A 19,710-nucleotide genomic window follows, 5' to 3' on the forward strand; every position below is an offset into this window, starting at 1 on the left:
ATGTGTGCACATGCATGTGGCATGGCATATGTGGAAGTCAGAGGACTTGTATGAATTGTTTTTCTCCTTCCATGTGGCTTCTGAAGGTTGAACTTAGATTGCCCAATATGGTGGCAAGCTCATTGAGCCATATTGTAGCATCTGTTTTGTGTTTTGAGATTCTACTTCTTTGTCTTTGTTCTTTAGTTTGAAATCAAAGTATCTGACTTTGCCTTTAAAATAATAGTTTTGGGGTTGGGGATTTAGCTCAGTGGTAGAGCGCTTACCTAGGAAGCGCAAGGCCCTGGGTTCGGTCCCCAGCTCCGAAAAAAAGAACCCCCCCCCAAAAATAATAGTTTTATTGAATTCCTTTTAGAAGTACTAGAATTCTTTTTAAAAATCTAGCTCTTTAGGACATCATCACATCCAGGCCTGCTGGCACAGCCTTTAATCCCAGCACTAGGGAGGTAGAGGCAGGTAGATATCAGAGTTAAAGGCCAGCCTAGTCCACAGAGCAAGTTCCAGGACAGCCAGGTCTACACAAAGAAACCCTGTCTCGAAAAACAAAAAATCCCCAACAAACAAAAGCACATCATTACATTTAGTTGGAACTAAGACAGAAAAGTTTTTTCTCATATATTCAATTAGCATTCATTAAACCGTTTATAAATATAGTTGAATACTAGCTTTACTTCTGGAAAAGAATGTTTTCACACACATTGGACTATATTGGAGACATTTTCATAAGTCAGCAACAAAGTAAAATTCCTAGTATATAGATTTTAGGGAAAAGAAATATAGTGCTTGGAAAAAATAGAAACAAAGTAAGTGTGAAAAGTGTTAATGGCTTATGTCTTTTTTCCTATCTCTTTTTAGGGCAGAACATTTTTGGGGAGTTTGATTTTTGAAAAAGAAATTAAAATGAGAATTAAAGCAACCTATCAAGATGGAACAGTTATTGCTCAGGCTGAGTACGGCACTGTCGATATAGGGGAAGAAGTGGCAAAGAAAGGGTTTGCAGAGAAGTGCAGACTGACCTCAGGCATTGATGCCTCTGAGGCAAAGAAACCAGATCCTAATCAGCTTGCTCTCAGGAGTCTCAAGAACCCTATCCCCCTGTGGGGACGCAGATCAAACCAGTCGACCTTCAGCAGGCCAAAGGGGCATTTTAATGGGAGGCTGACTCTTGATGTGAAGTATGAGACTAATGCAGGAAATCACGTGACATTTCCAAAGTAAGACTGTGGAGCTGCTTTAAAAATTTAATTGATTTCAAATTTATGGTAGTAGCCTTTATAGAACTCGTTCTTAGGCTTTGGGAATCCTTAACAGCACCTGCGATTTTGTGAGAGATCTTACATAATTTCTGTTTTCCCCCACTCTGACACTTGTTTCTCTGTTCTTTAGCAGGGGTGTTTTCCTTAAAAGCCAATTAGAAAATAAAATTGTTCTTAATTATTTAAAGTTCCCTTGATAACTTTTCATTTCATTTTTGAACATCTTTAACAAAAATAAAAATCTTCCCCTAGTATTAATTATTCAGAGTCCAGAATTCACAATAAGATTTGAAGCTGGGCTTGTAGCTCAGTGCCTAGTATGCAATATCTTGGCTCTGGATGCAGTCTCCATCCTCTTAAGGGAAAAAGATTGATTCCCCCAATCCCCTCTGGCTGTTAGACTGTTTTTCATGTGTTTAAGAGAGCTTTTGTGTGAAAACTTGTGGAGAGATTTTAAGGAGTTAAGATTTTAAGGTGCTCTGTTAAGGAATTCATTTCGTTTGAGTATTTCTTTTTTGATAGTGCTTGGGGTCAAACCTAAGGTCCGATGCATGCAGTGCATATACTTTACCAATTGGTCTGCACCCTTAACCTGCATTTTTAATACTTAACTGATCAAATAAGGTATGATATGTTGTTTGAATTCATGTGTGTCATATAATTAAAAGGTTGAGGAAGTGTCATATCTGTTACCATAGGTATATATAGTTTGAGCTACTATTTTAGATAATTTTGAATTATCCAGTTGAGTCAGTCTAGATACTCATGCATACCAATATATTACTTAAAAATATTATTTTATGTGTTGGTGTTTGGCTTAAATTCATGTATGTCTGTGCACCACATGCATGCCTGGTGCATAGAGGCCTGAAGAGGTCATTGGATCCCCTGGGCCTGGAGTTACAGAAGGTTGTGAGTGGCATGTAGGTACTGGGAATTGAACCAGGGTCCTTCATAAGAACAGCCAACAACTTAACTGCTGCGCATCTTCTCTAGCTCTAGTGTATACCAGTTATACCAGTGTATTCTTACCTATGCTGAATCAAGCAATGATGTCATGGCAGTTTGATGGATTTTTATTGGTGGTTTAGGAACTACACAAATGAAAAGGTATAGGGAGGAGGGATTAGAAAAAAAGGATAAAACAATTTGATGTTCATGATGTTCTTTGAGGTTGATACTGCTATAAGGGATTTGGAATATAAGACATTGTAGGCGTTGTTTTTGAAGAATGCCCCAGTTAATATAACCTAGTTTTCATTAAAATAATTTATTTTCATGTTTTGATATATAGTCTGACTTTGTAGCAAGAACTGCTCTCAAACTCTGTGTATAGCTGAAGGTGGCCTCAGATTTTGTATGTATTCACTTTGCCTTTCCAAATTCTGGGATTGCAGGTTTGTGTCAACAGGCTCAGCTTAAATTATTTTTTAATGTTGAGCTGGGCAATGGTTTTAATATTCACAATATTGTAAAGGGTATTATAAAGAGCCCATGGTAATTTCAGTTTTTGAGTTCCAATAGCCTTAAGCATATTTTAAAAAATGAATGAATTTGTTTTTAACAGGGAAAGTTTGGCGGCTGGTGACTTTAATTTAGGGTCTAATGTCAGCTTGGCAAAAATTAAACAGGACCAGAAACTTATTGAAGAGAATGAAAAGCTTAAAACAGAGAAAGAGGTTCTTCTAGAAAATTATAAGGCTTTAGAATTGAAAGTTGAACAGACTGCACAAGAGCTTCAGGTATGTCAGAGGCTTGTGAGAAAGAATACTCTGTGAAATATGTGCACTTAGCACTTATAAAAGTAACTTTTTATTCATCCGATGCAGCTTTTTACTGTGTCTGTGTGCTAACCTAGGCCGAGTCCTGGAAATTACTAGTCTTGATAAATCTAATCTAGGCCTAGAATGTTTTAGCCTGTGAGACTTGCTGCTGAATAAGCTGACCCCTTCCTAGTTCTTTCTGAACTCTGGCTGGCTGGTTCAACTCAGTTGTTCTGGCCCAAACCCCTCTCCAAGCTGACTGATTCAATCTGGCTTCTCTTGGCCACTGCTAAATTACTCTGCTTGGCTTCAAACTAACTCTGGCAATCCATTTTAATCTGGCTCCTTCTCGTTCTCTGGCCTGTTTTGTCTTCATCTATGTCTAACATGTTCTCTTTCTGCAACCTGTCTCTGTATGACTGTCCCAGTAAAACTATCCCTTAGCCTCCCCCTTGCCCCCACTCTTAAGTAGCTTCCCTTTCCTCTTTTCTTGAGAGTTTAGCACATCTTATTCTGTCAAATCTTTTTTCATTGATTCATCACTTTGCCACTTAATTAGACATTACTTTCAGACATTGGTGCTTCCTTCAACAAACTAATTTTATCTTCATTATTTGGGATTAAAGGGAGGTACTAAGGTCACGTCTATATTGCATCCAGAGAGATTAAAGGTGTGTGCTAAATATGAGCCACACAACAACTAGAAACAGTTATTTTCAGTAAATAACATAATTTCTGGGTTCACTGCAGTGTGATCAAATACCCTGCAACTAGTGTTCTTAATTGTTATTGTCACTCTGTCTCCATCTGTTCTCTTTTTATAACTCTGTAAGGAGAAAACTTTTTTCTTACATTTTAAGCTAACCGTGTTTATATTTCATTGACTGTTTGAAATTTAATTATCTTCTCATTTGTATTTTCCCTATGTTCTTAAACTTTTTGTGTGTATATTGACTGTGTGTATGCATGTGTGCAGGTTCATGTACATGTGTGTGATGATGTGTGTGGAGACCAGAGGTCAATGCCAGATGTTTTCCTCATTTTCACCTAGTTTTGAGACAGGTCTTTCAGTGAATCTGGAGGATGCTGATTTTGCTGGATTGGCTGGACAGAAGGAAATCCCCAAAGACCCTCCTGTTTCTGCCTCTCCAGTACTGGGTTACAGATGTGTGCCACTGCTGTGCTTGGCTTTTTAATGTGGTGGTAGGGACCTAACTCAGGTCCTCATGCTTTTTTGGCAAGCATTTTACTGACTAAGCCAATGCTCCAGCCCTTAAAACTTATAAATTTTGGAAATATCTCAAAACATTCCAGAAAGGATTCATAATTAATCCATATATTGCTCATTTTGATAGTTTTTGTTTCATCAGTCTTTTGTTTAAAATGAGTCCCATCAATAGTATTTCACCTGGGGATCCATCCCATACACAGTCACCAAACCAAGACACTGCTGGAGATGTCAAGAAGTGCATGCTGACAGGAGCCTGATACAGCTGTCTCCTGAGAAGCTCTGCCAGAGTCTGACAAATACAGGCAGATGTTCGCAGCCAACCACTGGACTGAGTACAGTGTCCCCAGTGGAGGAGTTAGAGAAAGGACTCAAGTAGATGGAATTTGCAACCCTGTAGGAAGAACAATATCAACCAACCAGAGCTCCCAGGGACTAAACCACTAACCAAAGAGTACACATGGAAGGACCAATGGCTCCAGCTGCATATGTAGCAGAGAATGGTCTTGTCAGGCATCAATGGAAGGAAAAACCCTTGGTCCTGTGAAGGCTCGATGTCCCAGTGTAGGGGATTGCCAGGGCAGGGAGGCAGGAGGGAGTGGGTAGGTGGGTGGGGGAGCGCTCTTATGGTGGCAGGGGGCAAGGGGGATGGGGGATGGGAAAAGGAGTTTCTGAAGGGGGATAACATTTGGGATGTAAATAAAGAAAATATTCAATAAATTATATTAAAAATTAAAAAAATATGTCTTGCGGGGCATTTATGGTGCACGCCTTTAATCCTAGCACTGGGGAGGCAGAGGCAGGCAGTTTTCTGAGTTCTCAGCCAGCCTGGTTAACAGAGGGAGTTCCAGGGCAGCCAAGGCCACACAGAGAAACCCTGTCTTGAAAAGCCATTAAAAAAAAAAGTAAAAATTACATTATTCCAGTGGAGTAGCTAAAGCAGACAGATCTCAACCTGAGCCCAGCCTGTTCTACATAGCAATTTCCAGGCCAGCCAAGGCTACAAAAAAGAATAAATCTATTTTAATATAAGCAGACATTTAAGAAGCTAGAGTTGAATGTGGCAGCACATGCATTTTTTTTTTTTTTTGGGTTCTTTTTTTTTGGAGCTGGGGACCGAACCCAGGGCCTTGCGCTTCCTAGGTAAGCGCTCTACCACTGAGCTAAATCCCCAGCCCCCAGCACATGCATTTTTAATCTCAATACTCAGGATACAGAGCTTGATGTACATAGTAAGTTCCAGGCCGTCCAGGGTTGTACAGTGAGACCCTGTTATCATCATCACCTCTACCACCACCTCTACTGCCTCCATCACTACTACCACTACTACTTTGACCACCTCCACCACCTCCACCACTTCTTCCTCCACCACCACCTCCTCTAAAGAACTACATCTGTGTACAGGTGTCCTGGGTTAGATCTCAGTCCTCCCCAAGCTAAAGCCAATCAAATTATAACCATAGTATATTGTTCATAGCAAAGTAAGCAGTAATTGTGTAATATCATTTCCCATATTGTTTTATGGAGTATTTAAAATTTATCTCTTTAAGCTAGGATCTCAGACCTGGTACTAGCTAGATGTCCCATAGTTCAGTTCAATTCTAACAATAACATTTGTTTTTTAACTCAGCATTTAACTTGAGTCTAACTAAAAAGCTATTTGAATGCTATAAGTATGGTGTCCTAGTTGGTTCCCACTAAGATAGTATTTTTTTTTGTTGTTTTTAATGTTTCAGCAAGAGAAAACAGCTACCATGGATCTGACTAAGCATTTAGAAAGCACTCTGAAGACGTGTGTAGGAACCAGGCTGAAGAATCTGGCTGCTAAAGTAGAACTATTGAAAGAAATTAGGTACTTTAAGTAAAATTATGTGTATTTTTTGTAGTCCTGGTTATAGAACCCAGAGTCTTGTGCATATTAGTCAGATAATTTACCACTGAGCAAAAATTTAGCTTCAAAGAATATTTTATATGTGGATGTTTATGTGTGTTTTTGAGGATACATGTATGTGAGCACATGTGTGGAGGTCAGAGGACAGCTTCCAGTGTCATTCCTCAAGTGCTTTCTGTCTTGGTTTTGAGACAAGGTTTCTCACTACCCTGACCTCTTAGACCCACCTGAATGCACTAGTCTTCACCTCCTTCACAGGGATTACAATGAACACTGCTAGGCCCAGCCTTTCAGAGTTAGATTCTGAGGATCCAAGTTGCTAATTAGTTGGTACTTTGTTTATATTTTATTTGTATATACTTTTTGCTTTTGAGGTTTAATCTTTGGATTTTTATGACTTCAAAGAGAAAGTTCTAAACCTAAGGTTAATTTTATAGAAACTTTTGGTTAGTTTTCTGTTCTCACTTACAGCCATAGTGTCATAAGTTCATCTTTGAGAGTGAAATTAGAACCCCCTCAAAAACATACACACATTTCAGCCTCTAAAGTGGTGGTTCGTTGGGGAACTAGCATATCAAATTGTACTATTTCAAGATTTTTTTATTTTTAGTTTACTGGAACTGAAGGTTTTATTAATATGAATTTCTTCATTAATTCTATCTAAAGAAATATATTACTTGTAAAATGAAGAGACTCTGTGACAAAGACAACTCTTATAAAGGACAATATTTAATAGGGGGGCTGGCATATAGGTTCGGAGGTTCAGTCTATTATCGTCCTGGACGGAAGCATGGCAGTGTCCAAGAAAGCATGGCACAGAAGGAGCTGAGAGGTCTACATTTTGTTCTGAAGGCAAGCAGAAGACTGACTGCCTTCTAGGCAGCTCAGAGGAGGGTCTCAAAGCCCACCCCACAGTGATACACTTCCTCCAACAAGGCTACACCTACCCAACAAGGCCGTATCCCCTAATAGTGCCACTGCTTGGGCCAAGCATATTCAAACTACCACACTAGTCATAGGCCAGTGTAAATAGTAACTTTAAGATGTTTCAAATGAATTTCCCTCATACAAACTTTGCAATTTCTTGGTGTTTTCCCTTTTTTCCTTTTCTGTGTTTTTAAATAGACATATTAACATCAGTATTCGCTTTGGAAATGACCTTTCAGATGCTATGCAAGTGTTGGATGAAGGGTCCTTTACTACTCTAGCATCTTTGAGTGAGTTAGAGAAAATTTGGGCTGAATATAATGTTGCTCAGGAGAAGATCCAAACTTGTCCTAATGAGGTGGGAAGAATTTCCTCTTTTGTGTTTTTGTTTTTGTTTTTAAATCTGTTGAATCATTTAAGAAAGCAGAGAGTCTGATACGGTAGTCATACTTTATTTACATAAAATAAGTGTTTACTTTAAGAGAAAGTTAGAATAGGTAATTGGCAACTAGAAACATTGTTTAAAAATCTTTTCCTATTCTGTGTGCATATTTAATATTTGAGCAACTTTCCATTCTTCTGGAAATCTGATAAAATGTTTCAACCATGTTAATAGTCAATATTATTTACTGTAAATATTCCTGTTGTGTCTGTATTAGGAAGACTGTAAAGCACCCAATGAGGACTCTTACAACTGGGTACGTCCTTTAGGACTCTTAGAAGCTAAACCTGTGGAGGACTCAACAGAAATACTGGCTTTTGAGGGCCTCATATGAGATTTTAACTAGCGTGACTTCTAAACCTGCTGATATGACCTTGTATTTTGGTCTGAGTAGTATGTTTTATGTTACTACAGTATTGGAATCTGACACATTATTATATACTGGCTGTATACTATGCTGTTATTATATATACTATTGTACTCCCACAGTGTTGGGAGGTAGTTTATGTGAAGGGAGGGGTAGCACGAAGACTGAAGTCTACCTAGGAATTGTATACTTTTTTTTTAAAGGAACAAGTTCCTCATGGTAAAAATAATAGGGAAAAATGAGCTTAGCAGGATTATTGAACTTAAACGTTGTATATTATTGTAGTATAAAGCTTTAGAAATCAGTATTGTCCATATAGGTGAATGTGTGAAATTACGTGATGTCTTGCTCATCTTATTTTCTTTTCTTCAGAATGAAGGTAATATTTTGATTGCTGAAAGGAATGAAGTACAACAGAAGCTGTTCGTGGCTGTAGATGTTTTTATTCTGGAAGTAGATGAGTTACCACTTGATAAACGCTTAAAAACATTGCAGGTTAGAATTAAGATATACATATATATTTTTTAAAAATTTACTTATTTATTTTTTTTCCAGAGCTGGGGACCAAACCCAGGGCCTTGCACTTCCTAGGCAAGGGCTCTACCACTGAGCTAAATCCCCAACCCCAATTTACCTATTTATTTACATCCCAAATACTGCCTCCCTCCCAGTCCCCCCTCACAGAGTCCCTCCCCCTCTCCCCTTTCCTTTGCCTTTGAGATGCCCCTTCCCCCACCCCTACCCCCTGGTGCATCAAGTCTCTGCAGATTTAGGCACATCCTCTCCCACTGGGGCAGGACAAGGCAGCCCTCTGCTACATATGTGTGGGGGAGTGGGGTGGTGTCTGGAGGATGATGCTGGGGAGGTCTCCATCCAGCCTGTGTATGCTCTTTGGTTGGTGGCTTAGTCTTTGAGAGCTCCCAGAGGTTCAGGATAGTTGACACTGCTGGTCTTCCTGTGGGATTCCTACCCCCATGGCCTTCAATCCTTCCTCTAACTCTTCCATAAGACTGCCTGGGCAATGTCCAGTGTTTGGCTGTGGCTCTCTGCATCTGTTTCAGTTAGCTGCTGGATGAAGCCTGTCAGAGGACATTTATGCTAGACTTCTGTCTGCAAGCATAATAGAGTATCATTATTTTACCAGTATATGTATATGCCCCTCCTTTCTGCCACCCAGGTCCCTGCCTCCCATGACTATTATGTTCTTCCTTCTGAGTGGGATTCAAGCGTCCTCACTTGGGCTTTACTTCTTGTTTAACTTCTTTGGGTCTGTGTGGTGTGTTATGGGTATTCTGTACTTGTCAGTGAGTACATACCATGCATGTCTTTTTGGGTCTGGGTTACCTTATTCAGGATGATACTTTCTAGTTCCACCCATTTGCCTGCAAACACATGATGTCCTTGTTTTTAATAGCTGAATAATATTTCATTGCACCAATGTACCACATTTTCTGTATCCATTCTTCAGTTGAGGGACATCTAGATTGTTTCCAGTTTCTGGCTATTACAAATAAAGCTGTTATAAATATAGTGGAATGTCTTTTGGTTATGTGCCCAGGAATGGTATACCCCAAGTCTTGGGGGTTGGAACTATTCCCAGTGTTCTGAGAAACCACCAGACTGATTTCCAGAGTGGTTGTACAAGTTCCCAATCCCACCAACAATGGAGGAGTGTTCCTTTTTCTCCACATTCTCACCAACCTGTGGTCATTTGACTTTTTGATCTTAGCCATCCTGATAGGTGTAGGGTAGAATCTCAGAATCATTTTGACTTGAATTTCTCTGATGATTAAAGATTTGAACATTGCTTTAAGATTCCTCTGTTGAGAGTTCTCTCTTTAGCTCTGTACCTGTTTTTTAAATTGTGGAATTATGTTTGTTGGAATCTAACTTCTTGAGTTCTTTATATATTTTAGATATTAGCCTTCTGTCAGATATAGGGTTAGTGAAGATCCTTTTCCAGTCTGTAGGTAGCCATTATGTCCTATTGATAGTGTCCTTTGCCTTACAGAGGCTTTTCAGTTTCGTGAAGTACCATTTATCAACTGTTGATTTTAGAGCCTGAGCCACTGTTTTTCTGTTCAGGAAATTGTCTCCTGTAACAATGTGTTCAAGGCTATTTCTTACTTTTTATTCTATGAGAATTAGTATATGCAGTTTTATATTGGGGTCCTTAGACTTGAGTTTTGTACAGGGCAAAAAATAAGGATCTATTTGCATTTTTCTGTATGTAGATACCCAGTTAGACCGGCACTATTTGTTGAAGATGCTTTTTTTTTTCCCATTGTGTGGTTTTGGCTTCTTTATAAAAAAATAAGTGTCCATAGGTGTTTGTGTTTATTTTTGGGTCTTCAGTTCAATTTCATTGATCAACCTGTCTGTTTCTGTACCAATACCATGCAGTTTTGTCCTCACTGTTGCTCTGTAATTCAGCTTAAGGTTATGGATGGTGATTCCTCTTGAAGTTCTTTTATTGTTTCAAGATTGTTTTGGCGATCCTGGGGTGTGTGTGTGTGTTAGAGAGAGAGAGAGAGAGAGAGAGAGAGAGAGAGAGAGAGAGAGAGAGAGAGAGATTTATATATATAAATTGAAGTTAGGAATTATTCTTTTTTTTTTCCCTTTACCCCCTTTTTTTCTTTTATTGGGTTCTCAATTCAATAGTTGGCTGCGAGCATCCACCAATGTATTTGTCTGGCTCTAACAGAGCCTCTCAGGAGACAGCTATATCAGGCTCCTGTTAGCATGCACTTCTTTTTATCTGCAATATTGTCTGGGTTTGGTGGCTGTATATGGGCTGGCTCCCCAGGTGGGGCAGTCTCTGGATGGCCTCACCTTCAGTTTCTGCTCGACACTTTGTCTCCATATTTCCTCCTGTGAGTATTTTTGTTTCCCCTTCTAAGAAGGACTGAAGCATCCACACTTTGGTCTTCCTTCTTCTTGAGCTTTACATGGTCTATGAATTTTTTCTTGGGTATTCTGAGGTTTGGGCTAATATCCACTTATCAGTGAGTACGATACCATATGTGTTCTTTTGTGATTGAGTTACCTCACTTAGGATATTTTCTAGTTCCATCCATTTGCCTAAGAATTTCATGAAGTCATGGTTTTTAATAGCTGAGTAGTACTCCATTGTGTAAACATACCACATTTTCTATATCCATTCCTCTGGTGAAGGGCATCTGGGTTCTTTCCAGCTTCTGGCTATTATAAATAAGGCTGCTATGAACATAGTGGAGCACGTGTCCTTGTTATATGTTGGAGCATCTTTTGAGTATATGCTCAGGAGTGGTACAACTGGGTCCTCAGGTAGTACTATGTCCAATTTTCTGAGGAACTGCCAGACTGATTTCCACAGTGCTTGTACCAGCTTGCTATCCCACCAACCAAAGAGTGTTCCTCTTTCTTCACATCCTTGCCAGCATCTGTTGTCACCTGAGTTTTTGATCTTAGCCATTCTGATTAGTGTGAGGCGGAATCTCAGGATTGTTTTTATTTGCATTTCCCTGATGACTAAGGATGTTGAACATTTCTTTAGGTGCTTTTCAGCCATTCGATATTCCTCAGTTGAGAATTCTTTGTTTAGCCCTATAGCCCATTTTTAAATGTGGTTATTTTATTCTCTGGAGACTAACTTCTTGAGTTCTTTGTATATATTGGATATTAGCCCTCTATTGGATATAGGATTGGTAAAGATTTTTTCCTAGTCTGTTGGTTGCCCTTTTGTCCTAATGACAGTGTCCTTTGCCTTACAGAAGCTTTGCAATTTTATGAGGTTCCATTTGTCGGTTTTTGATTTGGTTGGTGTTCTGTCCAGGAAATTTTCTCCTCTGCCCATGTGATCGAGACTCTTCCCCACTTTCTCTTTTACTAGTTTCCGTGTATCTGGTTTTATGTGGAGGTCCTTGATCCACTTGGACTTGAGCTTTGTACAGGGTGATAAGAATGGATCAATTTGCGTTCTTCTACACGCTGACCTCAAGTTGAACCAGCACCATTTGTCAAAAATGCTATCTTTTTTTCACTGGATGGTTTTAGCTCCTTTGTCAAAGATCAGGTGACCATAGGTATGTGGGTTCATTTCTGAGTCTTCAATTCTATTCATCTACCTGCCTGTCTCTGTACCAATACCACACAGTTTTTATCACCCTTACTCTGTAATACAGCTGGAGGTTAGGGATGGTGATTCACCTAGAAGTTCTTTTATTGTTGAGAATAGTTTTTACTATCCTAGTTTTTTTGTTATTTCAGTGAGTTTGCAAATTGCTCTTTCTAACTCTGTGAAGAATTGAGTAGGAATTTTCATGGGGATTGCATTGAATCTGTAGATTGCTTTTGGCAAGATGGCCATTTTTACTGTATTAATCCTGCCAATCCATGAGCATGGGCGATCTTTCCATCTTCTGAGACCTTTGGTTTCTTTCTTCAGAGACTTGAAGTTCTTGTCATACAGATCTTTTACTTGCTTGGTTAAAGTCACACCAAGGTATTTTATATTATTTATGACTATTGTGAAGGATGTCATTTCTCTAATTTCTTTCTCAGCCTGTTTATCCTTTGAGTAGAGGAAGGCTACTGATTTGTTTGAATTAATTTTATATTCAGCTAATTTGCTGAAGGTGTTTATCAGGTTTAGGAGTTCTCTGGTGGAATTTTTGGGGTCACTTAAGTATACTATCATATCTGCAAATAGTGATATTTTGATTTCTTCCTTTCCAATTTGTATCCCTTTGACCTTCTTTTGTTGTCTAATTTCCCTGGCTAGGGCTTCCAGTACTATATTGAATAGGTAGGAGAGAGTGGGCAGCCTTGTTTAGTCCCTGATTTTAGTGGGATTGCTTCAAGTTTCTCTCCATTAAGTCTGATGTTGGCTACTGGTTTGCTGTATATGGCTTTTACTATGTTTAGGTATGGATTTTGAATTCCTGATCTTTCCAGGACTTTTATCATGAAGAGGTGTTGAATTTGTCAAATGCTTTCTCAGCATCTAATGAAATGATCATGTGGTTTTTTTTTTTCTTTGAGTTTATTTATATAGTGGATTACCTTGATGGATTTCTGTATATTGAACCATCCTTGCATCCCTGGTGTGAAGCCTACTTGATTGTGATGGATGATCATTTTGATGTGGTCTTAAATTCAGTTTGTGAGAATACATTGATATTCATAAGGGAAATTGGTCCAACGTTTTCTTTTTTTTGCTGGGTCTTTCTGTGGTTTAGGTATAAGGGTGATTGTGACTTCATAGAATTGGTAGTGTTCATTCTGTTTCTATTTTGTGGAATAGTTTGGAGAGACTTGGTATTAAGTTTTCTACGAAGGTCTGATGTAATTCTGCAGTAAACCCATCTGGTCATGGGTTCTTTTTGGTTGGGAGACTTTTAATAATTGCTTCTATTTTTTTAGGAGTTATGGGGCTGTTTAGATGGTTTATCTGAACCTGATTTAACTTTGGTACCTGATATTTGTCTAGAAATTTATCCATTTCATCCAGATTTTCCAGTTTTGTTGAATATAGGCTTTTGTAGTAGGATCTGATGATTTTTTTTGGATTTCCTCAGATTCTGTTGTTATGTCTCCCTTTTCATTTCTGATTTTGTTAATTTAGATACTCATTCTGTGCCCCCTGGTTAGTCTGGCTAAGGGTTTATCTATCTTGTTGATTTTCTCAAAGAACCAGCTTCTGGTTTTGTTGATTCTTTGCACAATCCTTTTTGTTTTTACTTGGTTGATTTCCAGCCCTGAGTTTGATTATTTCCTGCCTTCTACTCCTCTTGGGTAAATTTGCTTCTTTTTGCTCTAGAGATTTCAGGTGTGCTGTCAAGCTGTTAGTGTGTGCTCTCTCCAGTTTCTTTTTGGAGGCACTCAGAGCTATGAGTTTTCCTCTCAGCACTGCTTTCATTGTATCCCATAAGTTTGGGTATGCTGTGCCTTCATTTTCATTAAATTCTAAGAAGTCTTTAATTTCTTCCTTGACCAAGTTATCATTGAGTAGAGCATTGTTCAGCTTCCATGTGTATGTGGGCTTTCTGTCCTTTTTGTTGTTATTGAAGATCAGCCTTAGTCTTGGGTGATCTGAGAGGAAGCATGGGATTATTTCAATCTTCTTGTATCTGTTGAGGCCTGTTTTGTGACCAGTTATATGGTTCATAACTTATGTTAGTTTCCCTCTGTCTCTATTTAGTTTCTGTTTGTGTGATCTGTCCAATGATGAGAGTGGGGCATTGAAATTTCCTATTATTGTGTGAGGTGCAATGTGTGCTTTGAGCTTTAGTAAAGTTTCTTTAATGAATGTGGGTGCCTTGGCATTTGGAGCATAGATATCCTGTGTACAGCAAAATGCTGGGTCCTGTTTACATATCCAGTCTGTTAGTCAATGTCTTTTATTGGGTCCAGTGATGTTGAAAGATAATAGGCACCAATTATTATTGTTTCCTGTTATTTTTGTTCTTAGAGGTAGAATTATGTTTGTGTGGCTATCTTTTAGGTTAGTTGAAGGATCTTTTTGTAGGGTTTATTTTCCCTCCTTGTGTTGGAGTTTTCCATCTATTATCCTTTGTAGGGTTGAATTTATGGAAATATATTGTGTAAATTTAGTTTTGTCATGGAATATCTTGGTTTCTCCATGCATGGTAATTGAGAGTTTTTGCTGGATATAGTAGCCTGGGCTGGCATTTGTGTTCTCTTAGGGTCTGTATGGCATCTGCCAAGGATCTTCTGGCTTTCATAGTCTTTGTTGAGAAGTCTGGTGTAATTCTGATAGGTCTGCCTTTATATGTTACTTGACCTTTTTCCCTTACAGCTTTTAATATTCTTGCTTTGTTTTGTGCATTTGCTGTTTTGACTATTATGTGATGGGAGGGATTTCTTTTCTGGTCCAATCTATTTGAAGTTCTGTAGACTTCTTGTATGTTTATGGGCATCTCCTTAGGTTAGGGAAGTTTTTTCTATAATTTTGTTGAAGATATTTACTGGTCCTTTAAGTTGGAAGTCTTCATTTTCTTCTCTACTTATTATTCTTTGGTTTGATCTTCTCATTGTGTCCTGGATTTCCTAGATATTTTGGGTTAGGAGCTTTTTGCTTTTTTCATTTTCTTTGACTGTTGTGTCAATGTTTTCTATGGTATCTTGCGTCTATGACTCTTGATCTCTTTTCTAGATTTTCTATCTCCTTTGTAATATCTTGATTTCTTTATTGTTTCTATTTCCATTTTTAGATCCTAGATGGTTTTGTTCAATTCCTTCACCTATTTGGTTGTGTTTTTCTATAATTCTTTAAGGCATTTTTGTGTTTTTTTTTTTTCTTTATGGTCTTCTACCTTGTTTACTTGTGTTGTCCTGTATTTCTTTAAGGGAGTTAATTATATTCTTCTTAAAGTCCTCTAATATCATCTTGAGATGTGATTTTCAATTAGAATCTTGCTTTTCCAGTGTGTTGGGTTATCTAGGGCTTGCTGCAGTAGGAGAGCTGGGTTCTGATGATGCCGAGTGGCCTTGCTTTCTGTTGCTTAGGTTCTTACACTTGTCTCCTGCCATCTGGTTATCCCTGGTGTTAGCTGGTCTTGCTGTCTCTGACAGTGGCCTGGCCCTCCTGTAAGCCTGTGTGTTAGCACTCCTATGAGACCAGGTCTCTTCCGTCAGGTTCTGGGTACAGAGAGCTTTGGCACAGGGTCAGGTTCAGGCACAGAAGGAAACCAGAAGTGAGAATTATTCTTTTTAGCTCTATAAAAAATGTAAGTTGTAACTTTGATAGGGGTTGCATTAGATCTGTAGATTGTTTTCGGTAAGATATTCCTTTTACTTGTTACTATTTACTATGTTAATCCTCTCCTACCTATCCATGGGCATGGGAAATCTTTCCATCTTCTGATATTTTCCTCAGTTGCTTTCTTCAGGGAGTTGAAGTTCTTGTCATACAGCTCTTTCACTTGCTTGGTTAGAGTTACACCAAGGTATTTTATATTATTTGTGGCTGTTGTGAAGGGTGTTGTTTTCCTAATTTCTTTCTTAGCCCATTTACCATTTGTATAAAGGTGAGCTACTGATTTCTTTCAGATAATTTTATATCCTGTCATTTTGCTCAAGTTGTTTATCAGGTGTAGGAGTTCTCTGATAGAATTTTGGGGGTCACTTATGTATACTATCAAATCATCCTTGAATTGTGATACCTTGACTTCTTCATAATATGTAACCCTTTGATCTTTTGTCTTTTTGCTCTAGCCCAAGTTTTAAGTACTATATTGAGTAGATAAGGAGAGAGTGGGCAGCCTTTTCTAGTCCCTGGTTTTAGTGTGCTTCCTTCAAGTTTCTCTCTACTAAATTTGATGTTTGCTATTGTTTTGCAGTATATTCCTTTCATTATATTTAGGTATGTGCCTTGAATCCCTGATCTTTCTAAGACTTTTAACATGAAGGGGTGTTGTATTTTGTCAAAGGCTTTTCCAGCATCTAATGAGATGATCATGTGATTCACAGTTTGTTTATGTAGTAGATTACATTGATGGAATTTCATATATTGAACCATCCCTTCATTCCTGGGATGAAGCCTAGTTGATAATAATGAATGATGTTTTTGATGTAATTTTGAATTTGATTTGTAAGAATTTTATTGAGTATTTTTACATCAATGTTCATAAGTGAAATTGGTCTGAAGTTCTCTTTCTTTTTTTTTTTTAAAGACTTGTTTATTTTATATAGTTGAGTTCAGTGTTGCTGTCTTCAGACACATTGGAAGAAGGCATCAGATCCCATTACAGATGGTTGTGAGCCACCATGTGGTTGCTGGGAATTGAACTCAGGACCTCAAGAAGAGCAGCCAGTACTCTTAACTGCTAAGCCATCTCTTTAGCCCTCTAAGATGGGTTTTTAAATAGTTTCTTCTGTGAATCAGTCTCTTACACAATAAACAACGGCAACAACAAAACACTTCTGTGAAGTTCTCTTTCTTTATTGAGTCTTTATGTGGTTTAGGTATCAGGGTGTCTCTGTTTCTGATTTGTGGAATAATTTGCAGAGTATTGACATTACCTCTTCTCTGAAAGTCTAGTAGAATTATGCACTAAAATCATCAAGCCTTGGGCTCTTTTTGGCTGTGAAGCTTTTTATGACTGCCTCTATTTCTTCAGGGGTTACGGGACTGTTTAGATAGTTTACCTGATCGTAATTTAACTTTGGTAAGTGGTGTCTGTTTAGATTTTCCAGTTTTGTGTTTTGTGGCTTTTGAAGTAAGACATAGTGACTTTTTTAATTTCCTCAATTTTTGTTGTTATGTCTCCCTTTTCATTTCTGATTTGTTAATTTGGATACTGTCTCTGTGCCTCTTAGATAGTTTGGCTAAGGATTTGTTTTTCTTGTTGATTTTCTCAACCAGAGTTGATTTTTTGTTTTGTTCTCTTTGTTTCTAATTGATTTCAGCCCTGAGTTTGATGATTTCCTGATGTCTACCCATCTTGGGTGTGTTTTCTCCTATTTGTTGTGGAGCTTTCCGGTGTGCTGTTAAGTTGTTAGTATGCGCTCTCTCCAATTTTTTTATGAAGGCACTTAGTGGTGTGAATTTTCCTCTTAGCACTGCTTTTACTGTGTCCCATAAGCTTGGGTATGTTGTGCCTTCATTTTCATTGAATTCTAGAAAGTCTGTATGATTCCTGTAGAAAGGCTTCTTATATTTTTATAGCCATCTCTTTCTTTAGGTTATGGAAATTTTCTTCTAAGATTTTGTTGAAGATATTTTTTGGCCCTTTGTCCTGGGCATCTTCTCCCTCTTCTATGCCATTAGGAGTTGCTTTATGGTTATGTTCATTTAGCAGACAGAATAGTACTAGGTTCCCCCAGGGCAATGTTGTTTCTAGTTTCTGGTTCTTGGCTTCATTAAACAGTGTCAGGCATAAATTTCACTTGCTGGGTGGTTTTTAAATCTAACTAAAATTAGTCAGTTATTCCCATAATATATATTTGTGTCATTGTTGTAACAGTATATCTTGCAGGCTGGTTGTAAGTTACAGGGTTTATTTTCTTCTCATGTATAACACCTTCTAGCATTATGAATGCTAATTTGTAGTGGTGAAGCTTCTAGTTAGGCACCAGTTTGATTTCTCCATGTTTGAACACATAAGTAAGTAGTGTTTTCAGCCATAGGTTCTTACCATCATGTTGTGGAAGGCAACCAAAACATTAGAAATAACTTGTAATGTTTGTGGGGTCTGTGGATCCCTTTGGTCAGTGACTGCAAGATGTAGCTCATTTCTGGTATTAGGGCTTTTTCTTGGTATTATAATAGCTAGTTGGGGCATTGCCTTTCTCATTATTTGGTAACTCACTAAATTTCCTTTTATCTGTTTTAGGAAACTTACAGTAGTCATGTTTTTTCAAAAGACCTTTAGTGTTAGTTATCCTTCTGCATATTCTCTCCTTTATCCTGACCTCCCTTCTCCTTTCTCACTTAATCCTCCCATTCTGGTTACCTCTTTATTCTTTTATACCACCGTATTCTAAATCATCTTCCTTAGAAGATCCCTTTCTCCCCTTGTGTCATCAATGATACCTAACCTCTGTGGATAGTCTAAATGAAATATCTAAAGCTTAAAAGCTAACATCCAAATATAAGAGAAAACATGCAATGTTTGTGTTCTTGGGTCTGGGTAATTGCACAAAGAATGATTTTTTTCTAGCTTCATACATTTATCTGCAAATTTCATAATTTAATTTTTGAACAGTTGAATAATGTTTCATTGTACAAATAAACTATAGTTGCTTTGTCTGTTCATTAATTGATTGACATCTGGGCTATTACCAATTTCTGTGTGTTATGAATAGAGCAGCAGTGAACATGGCTGAGCAGCTCTTTCTGTAATAAGATGTAGAGTTCTTTGAGAGTGTGCCTAAGAGCAGTATAGTTAGATCTTATAGTAGATCTATTTCTTCCTTCTAAGAAACCGCCATACTTACTTCCATTGTGGTTTATACCAGTCTGCATTCCCATCTGCAGTATGAAGTGGTCCTCTTCCTCCACACTCTTGCTAGCATCTGTTTTCATTTGTTTTATAAATTTTAACTGTTCTGACTGTGGTGAGATGGAATTCTAAAGTTGTTTTGATTTGCATTTCCCTGGTGGCCTAAGGACATTGAACATTTTAATAAAGTGTTTCTCAGCCATTTCATCTTCTGAGAACTCTGTTTAGTTCCATATCCCATTTTGAATTGGTAAATATATTTTCCATTCTTTAGGAAGAACTTCATTAAAAGATAGTGTCTGTCCTTTGGTGTACAGATGCTTTCTTTTTGTTACTGTTTTTTAAGCTTATAACGTCTCTCTTTTCATATCTGATTTTATTAATTTGGATCCTCTCTCTTTTGGACAATTTGATAATTGGACTGAAAATTTGCCTATCTTTTGTCCCCCAAAGAACCAAGTTTCATTGGCATAACTTTCCTGGACTAAAATGTATCTATTCTACTGTCCTGACTACTCTAGGCATACTAGCTGGCACCTGTCTATGTAAACTTTGAGAAGGTGAATATGAAGGTCTAGAACACTTCCAGTATGTTATTCTAGGTGTTGTGAGCATTTTATACGTGCTATATAGGTTATATGAAATGTATGTAAAGTTTCATTCATTAAATTAACTATCTTATTTAACCTTTTTACTTTAAAATTTTGATTCTTGTAATCTTTTAAAACATAGACACATTATGCAGCTGTCAAAAGTATTTTCTCTGAGCTTAGGTTTATAAGATTTTTAAATTAGATTTTTATTTTTAACTATTCCTATTATTTTATTTTAAAATAAAAGTTTATATTATTTTATTTTATATTAGTTTATTGTAAAATATTTTAACTATT

The 19,710-nt window shown here is 37.8% G+C and overlaps 1 protein-coding gene across 2 annotated transcripts in view; it reads left to right on the forward strand.

Moving 5' to 3' along the window:
• The window catches only part of Stk31 (serine threonine kinase 31), a 94,292-nt gene that overhangs the window by 22,016 nt on the left and 52,566 nt on the right, over positions 1–19,710 (forward strand). For both annotated transcript variants that reach the window (XM_087658725.1, NM_001191971.1), the window contains 5 exon segments: positions 856–1,214; positions 2,824–2,998; positions 5,984–6,099; positions 7,264–7,423; positions 8,247–8,369. In XM_087658725.1, coding sequence (XP_087514851.1) covers positions 856–1,214; positions 2,824–2,998; positions 5,984–6,099; positions 7,264–7,423; positions 8,247–8,369 — 933 coding nt within the window.

The sequence above is a fragment of the Rattus norvegicus genome, chromosome 4 (assembly GCF_021556685.1).
Source record: "Rattus norvegicus strain SHRSP/BbbUtx chromosome 4, alternate assembly SHRSP_T2T, whole genome shotgun sequence".
NCBI lineage: Eukaryota > Metazoa > Chordata > Mammalia > Rodentia > Muridae > Rattus > Rattus norvegicus.